This window comes from Micropterus dolomieu, linkage group LG12 (genome assembly GCF_021292245.1).
Source record: "Micropterus dolomieu isolate WLL.071019.BEF.003 ecotype Adirondacks linkage group LG12, ASM2129224v1, whole genome shotgun sequence".
Taxonomy (NCBI): domain Eukaryota; kingdom Metazoa; phylum Chordata; class Actinopteri; order Centrarchiformes; family Centrarchidae; genus Micropterus; species Micropterus dolomieu.
Genome location: NC_060161.1, coordinates 961,218 through 967,922, shown reverse-complemented (window position 1 = coordinate 967,922; position 6,705 = coordinate 961,218). Strand labels below are relative to the sequence as shown.

Genomic DNA, 6,705 nt, shown 5'->3' with positions numbered 1-6,705 from the left:
AAAGAAATAAAAATCCCAGACGAATCAATCAAAAGGCTACAACCAATAATTACTTTCTCTATTGATTAATCTGCCATTTACGCAAATATATTAAATATTTACAGTGATATAAAACACAAAAGGGCAATGTTGATAGATTAATCAATGAATAGAATAATTGTTTTAGCTCTAGTGAATAAGGACTATAATTTGCAACATTCCACCACATGGATCAGGACCAACAGGGTGTGTTGGTCCTGATGCAACACTGGCAGCATGTCATCACATTTTTATACCCATTCTTCAATCCTAATTTCCAGTGGATAAACTGTCAGATTTGTGTCTCATAAGATTTAATATTTTTCTTTTCATTCACACAGTCTCTCTCTCACACACAGAGACAAACCAAAGCCCTTTATTTTTTTTTTTTAATCATAAATCATTGATTTACAAAACTGACAATTGTGTGACATTGACTGGGCTGACTTTGCAAGCTGTTGATTTAAAGAAAAAATAAAAGCTCTTATCAGACCACTTAACATATACGTATATGTTTGAGTATATATCTGTGTTTGTGTCGGCGGGAGGATGGTCTATATTTGTGTTTGCCGTTTCTATTTGTGTGCATGTCTCTCTAGACACACAGCCAGTCCAGAGGCAGAGCTGCTGTTAGGCCTTTCTGTAGTGTTGCAGTAAACCATCTGCGGCCTCGGTCGGTTTCCGTGTGTCATTGCCTTGGCAACTCATAAATAGTTTGTCACAGCTACTTGATTTCAAAGCTCCTGGCGATCATCCATCTGTCTGTCCACTTTTGCCACGGCTGTTCAGCATCTCTACGGCGGCTGTTCGCTGCTTTTGTTCTGCCCTTTTGGTGCTTCCTGGTGTGGTTGTCATTGTGATTTGTTGTTTAGCACCCGGACAGTCTTGCGGCCGTAGTGCCAGTAGCTATAGCCCGACGCTGCAGTGGTCATCGCTGTTACATACCTGCAATGTAATACAACACATCACATATACTGTAATTCAAACAACAGATTCATTCGAGCCATCTGACTGGTCAAATTTATTTATTTTAAAAAGCATAGTTTTCCTCATCTTACCAGATAATTATTGTGTTATGCGAGGAATTAATAAATTGTTAAATATAATAATAAATTCTGCAATGAAATTGGGAAAATGTGTGAATTTGCACCCCCCAATGGTAGTGCCAAGAAAAAACATGGCGGGAGAGGCAATGCATGCTATTAAATGAAGAAAAGGGAAATTTTATAATTTAATTTTTTAAATTTTATTTCATTTATCCAGCATTAAAGAAAATAAGAAAGTAGTATTTATTGGTACATTTTATGATGAATTTACCTTTTTTTTTTAAAAAACTGCACCATTTAAATAGAAATGTAATTAATACATTTACAAAATGTGTTTTAAAATCAACCACTGAAAAATTATTACAATCAAACATTTACGCTCCTGTTTTACAAGCAAGAAAAACAGAGATGCCTGTTGTTGTGAAGATTAGTTCTAACAGTCTGCTGAATTTGTATAAAAATGTAGGTTACTGTGACACAATAAAATGTTTGTCCTGAGTAGGATCTCTACTCCAACTCACTAGGAGCTGTGGATTGAAATGAGTCAGTGCACTTAACCCCAATTTATGTGCTTGACTGAGATTAAACCATTTATACTCAAAACCCCTTTGCACAATAAACATTTTGTGTTGTAACCACTCCACTGAAAAGGACATTATGGAAATTAAAGTCAAATGTGTGCGACCTGTGTTTGTATACATGTGATATAGTGTATGGTTTACCATAAGCACTGCAGCGGGACACTGTCTGTATAGTGGAAGACTGGAGCAGCCAGAGAAGCTGCAACCAGAAAGAGCTGGATGGCTGTGTTCACCTGAGGAAAAAAAAAAAAAAGACAACACACACGTCAAAATAAAAACATTATTAAAAAATAAAACAAAAAGGCACAAAAACCTTTCACCTGCTTCTCTAACATATAAAGCTTAGCTCATTATTTTTTGGGACAACTTGTTTTTGCGCATGTGACAAGAGTTGTGGCTGGGTCCAAGAACAAAACAACACTTTCTGGCAGCTTAAAAGAAAAACTTCTCCTGCCAGCCACCATTTCTTTCAGCAATGTATTCTATACATAATCAAATGTATTAACATAAATTATGCAGGATTTGTGGTGGAGCCATAAAGGAACATTTTGACGATGAATTTTAATGTGTCAGATTTTGCACAACAGATTTCTGCATTCATGCTACAGAGTTTGCCATTCCAGGTATCGTGGACTCGGGTATTAAAACTTTAAAGGGATGACTTTTATGTCAAGGAGACAGCAATAATCAGTTAGGTGGGAGTGATGAAACTTTAACTTTGATTTGATTATGACATTGCTCTTTGAAAATTCTGCAATAACGTTGTTCGGATTTTAATTGTAATCTGCTACCTCCATAAACATCAACTCTTCATTCAAGTAAAAATTACAGTAGAATTTTGTGCAAATAAGGGCTGCAGCTAACGATCATTTTCATTGATTATTTTATCGATTTATGAATTAGTTATATGGTCTATAAAATGTCAGAAATTGGTGTAAAATGTTGATTCACAGTTCCCAAAGCCCAAGATCACATCCTTAAATGTCTTGTTTTGTCCACAACCCAAAGATTTTCAGAATACTGTCATGCGGGACTGCAGAAAACACAAAATATTCACATTTAAGAAGCTGAAATTAGACAATTTCCACTCAAACCGATTAATCGATAATCAATTGTTACAGCTCTAGTGCAGATTCTGTAATGCACTGTGCCAGGTTATCAGTTCCTGCATCTGGTGATTGCACAGGTTGTAAAGAGCCAGAAAATACAATAATAAGATTATCACACACACACTCATTAAATGCTGTGTTTTAAGGCTCATTTATTGCTAACTATCCAGCCCAGTACAGAACACAGTGAGAGTATGTGGGTGGTTTGTGTTAGCGTGGGTCACCTTGCTGAAGAGTGTTGGCTTGAGCTGTGCTGTGGTGTAGCAGGGGTTAAAAAACTTACTAAGAGTCACCTGGAGGAAAAAGAGGGAGAGATTGTAAAAGTAGATTAATTTGGCAGCCACTGTAAGCCAGATTACATTTAAATTACTTTCTACTTCTAGCAGGTCTTGCACCAAATACTGTACATTACACGCTCAGTGTTCAAATGTGCTTGTTTAGAGTGAAATTTAAAGTCTCTCACCGGTGGAGGCACAGTCTTGTATCTGACCCAGAACACAGCAGCTATCAACCCAATGTCTCTAGAAATCACTAGAGCCGTCAGTGGAGCTAAAACAGAACAAACAACATGATAAATAATCTTGTAACATGGCGTAATCACTGCTGGAACTGTCATGTGAAATACAGTCCAATACCTGGTATAAGCTCAGCATAGGTAAGACTGACATATAAAATACTGATGAGAATCTTATCAGCCAATGGGTCGAGAGCGCTGCCCAGGGCCGACTTTTGAGAGGGCCACGTTCTCGCAATGTAACCATCCAACTGAGTCAAAGAGAAGAGAGTTAGACACATTTTAATAACCAAGCAAATGTAGCAACGTATAAGTTTTCATATCAGGTGAGTGCACTTAAGTTCATGCCAACAATAACCCATCTGAGAGTAATATTTAGTGATAATAAATATGAGTAATGAGTAAAAAAAAGTGACTAATAAATCGTGATGCAGAGCTGCAGTGCAAGACAGGTGCAGGCTATGTTTTTTTTTAAAGGTCAATGATTTGGTTAGGGGAGAGTAACTAATTTAGTTTAGTGTGCAAGTTTTAGTGGCATCTAGTGGTGAGGGTTGCGAATTGCAACCAGCAGCTCATGGTGCATTCACATACTCCTCAGATGGTCATATTTCCGGAGTTCTGAAGTTGTTCTTCCGACTTTAGTGTGCGTTTATGTGCTCAACATGGATGCTGCTACAAAGATGTGTTGGATTAGCATTTTCAGAGCATATATACAATGCATGCAGACATTTTGTTTTATTTACATGGACAGCAAACTAACCTTTATAACCATATTACAAATCACGTTTGTAAAATATGTACATGCAATACGAGATTTTGCACGAATCAAAGTACTGTATCCATCTTTATGCCCCATATACACTTCATTTCTCCTATTGCAATAAAGATTTAAGATTAATTATTCAAACACCTCATGAATGCAACGCTCAACCTTCCCTTTCCAAGCGCGCGCAAGAGAATCTACGGTGGCCGACACACTGTCAGCTCTTGTGCTAAATTGTACATGTGGTCCTCTAGCAGCCTCCGATGCTGGTAAGCAGCGCACTGGCTGTAACCAGGCCGTTTCACAGATATTTCCTGAGCTGACTGGTGGCTGTGTGTACTTTGGCACAATACGCTTACCTTACTACACGTGTCTTTCTGTTGTGAATTTTTCCTGTCCGTCAAAGCGGCGGATGGCCCAACGATTTCACCCAAAACCAAGTTACCCGCGGGTGGAGGGTGCTACTTGCATTCCCTGTGCGACACTAAAGTTTCTTTAGTGTCAGCTTCTGTCAAGCTTAAGGCTATTGTACAACAACAAGTCAATACAGCGTAATGTGTATCAGTTGATGCTTCCTCTGCAGACTGGTTTACTCTCGCATGTCCTGTGACCAGAGCGTAGTCGCAGCCTTTGCGATTAGAAAATCTCGTTTTATCATATCGCGATAATATTGCAAATGCATTTAATCGTTCAGTCCCAGTATGTTGATAGAAATGGCTCATTGTAAGGCAATAAAAACATAACAGTTCATAATGTAATGTCTTTATACACCACCGAAAACATAATTATGTATTTTATAGGGCTGTCCCCCACTAAGGATTTACATAGTCGAATCATAATCGTCAAGTCCTGCCTATAGTCGACTGATAGTCGAACCATGTGTGTTTCTTGTGCAGGGCCATTGCGAGCCGAAGCTAAACTTGACCATATCGCCTGCCATTCACCGGTCTTGTGCAGAGTTTTTTTGCAGGCTCCGCCCATCAAAGCATCAGATCTTCAACTATTTCGGGTCAGCCCTAGTATTTATATTGCATTTCTGTCAATAGATCCTCCTAAATATTATACACTAAACCTTTAAAAGTCGTTGCTTTCACCACAATTGACTGAAACCCTGTAGCCCTGTGAGTTAGGGCATTTTCAGTGGTGTAGCTGGGACATCGGACCGCTTGTGATTATATAAACAGATCATATGATTGTGATGTTTATAACAGCTTCAGTAGTATCTGCAGCTTTGAGACACAGCTCTGCTTGCTCACCAGAGCAGCTCCCGTCTTTTGCCCATCTGTGGCACAGTAGCCTTCAGTCTTAATATGTTATTACTTGTGACGTGTAGCTAAACAGATTTCAGGATGCTGAGTGTGACTACAGACAGGAAGAGGCGGCTATCCGAGCCAAAATAGCGCGATTAAATATTAACCCTAACTTCTTTTTTGGTGATCCGAAAAATTATCAGATCCGTGAACCAAAACCACGGTATGATCCGAACCTTGGGTTTTGTAATCACCCCTAATAATATGGGCCTGGAGTCAAGCCCACCTCATGCTGGGTGTTTGCTAGATGTCAGAATTGGACATCCACAGTTATAATAGAGCGTTGTTGCCTACTTGCAATGAGAAGGTAGGCACATCCCCCTTCTTAATCGCCATCCTGATCTACTAACCATGTATGCGATTATCCTGATCATTATCAAACATGTTTAATGACCATCATTTTGTAGGCTGTCTGGCAACATGGCTGGCTGAGTGAGCCGATTTGTCACTCTGAGTCATGTCAAGACAGAAATCAAACTAAAATTTACAAACTCACATTTGTGAAATGTTTATGAGTGATCACTATCTATATTGGCAGTTGTCTGAGATTTTTATATTTAAAAACAAAAATGTGATGATTGAAATGGATGGTATTGCACTTTTGAGACAGTCCCTAACTCTGCCCATAGTTTCAGGTGCGCTGGAGGTTTACACATTTGCAATTATTCGTAGATGAAAATGTACGGAACTTAGCACTGCGTTGTAGCTCCATACTGGAAAAACTGCAACTAGTGTTTTAGTGCATTACCAGGTCAGTAGCTCCGGCCAGTGCGAACAGAGCGAGACTGAGGTTAAAGTGCTGCTGGATGATCAGATGTCCCAGAAACGGAGCCAGCACAATCCGACACACACACAAAAAGTTGGGGATTGTCCACGGGTTCTCATACTACAGAAAAATAAATCAGAAACATGCGTTACTCCATAGATCGACAGTGAGGTAGATAAATCAGAGACATGTAATAAGTGCCAACGTGGTTCCAACAGGTAAACCAGCCTAAACCTATTCCAGAAACATTTCTAAGCTCAGTATGTGTCCGACACATCAACCTACTTTTCAAGAGTGGGTTCTGATTCGATTCTTTATTTAAGAGGAGGCACACAGTTTTTTCACCCCTCATTTTTACCAACTATTAAGATTAATGAAGAACTCATAATAACCACGTTTAGAACCACCAGCGTATAATAAGATTTTAAAGAATTGTTAAAGATATCTACTGAAGAGACAGTACAGTTGAAAAATAACCTCATCCGTTTCTAAATTCCCTGTAACATACGTTTCACTTATCGGTACTGCAGTTTCACGAGCAAATATACCGACTAAAATGTCAGATCATTACAGTTCTATTGTCCTACTTTACCTGAGT

General features: G+C 38.9%; 1 protein-coding gene across 1 annotated transcript in view; it reads right to left on the bottom strand.

Annotated features, from left to right (window-relative positions):
• Nucleotides 1–393: 393 nt before the first annotated feature.
• The window catches only part of crls1 (cardiolipin synthase 1), an 8,062-nt gene continuing 1,750 nt past the window's right edge, over nucleotides 394–6,705 (bottom strand). The window contains exons 3-7 of the mRNA XM_046064886.1: nucleotides 3,390–3,519; nucleotides 3,218–3,303; nucleotides 2,979–3,047; nucleotides 1,787–1,878; nucleotides 394–963 (exon numbers count right to left, since the gene is read on the bottom strand). Coding sequence (XP_045920842.1) covers nucleotides 870–963; nucleotides 1,787–1,878; nucleotides 2,979–3,047; nucleotides 3,218–3,303; nucleotides 3,390–3,519 — 471 coding nt within the window. The 3' untranslated portion in view covers nucleotides 394–869. The remainder of the gene's footprint in view (nucleotides 964–1,786; nucleotides 1,879–2,978; nucleotides 3,048–3,217; nucleotides 3,304–3,389; nucleotides 3,520–6,705) is intronic.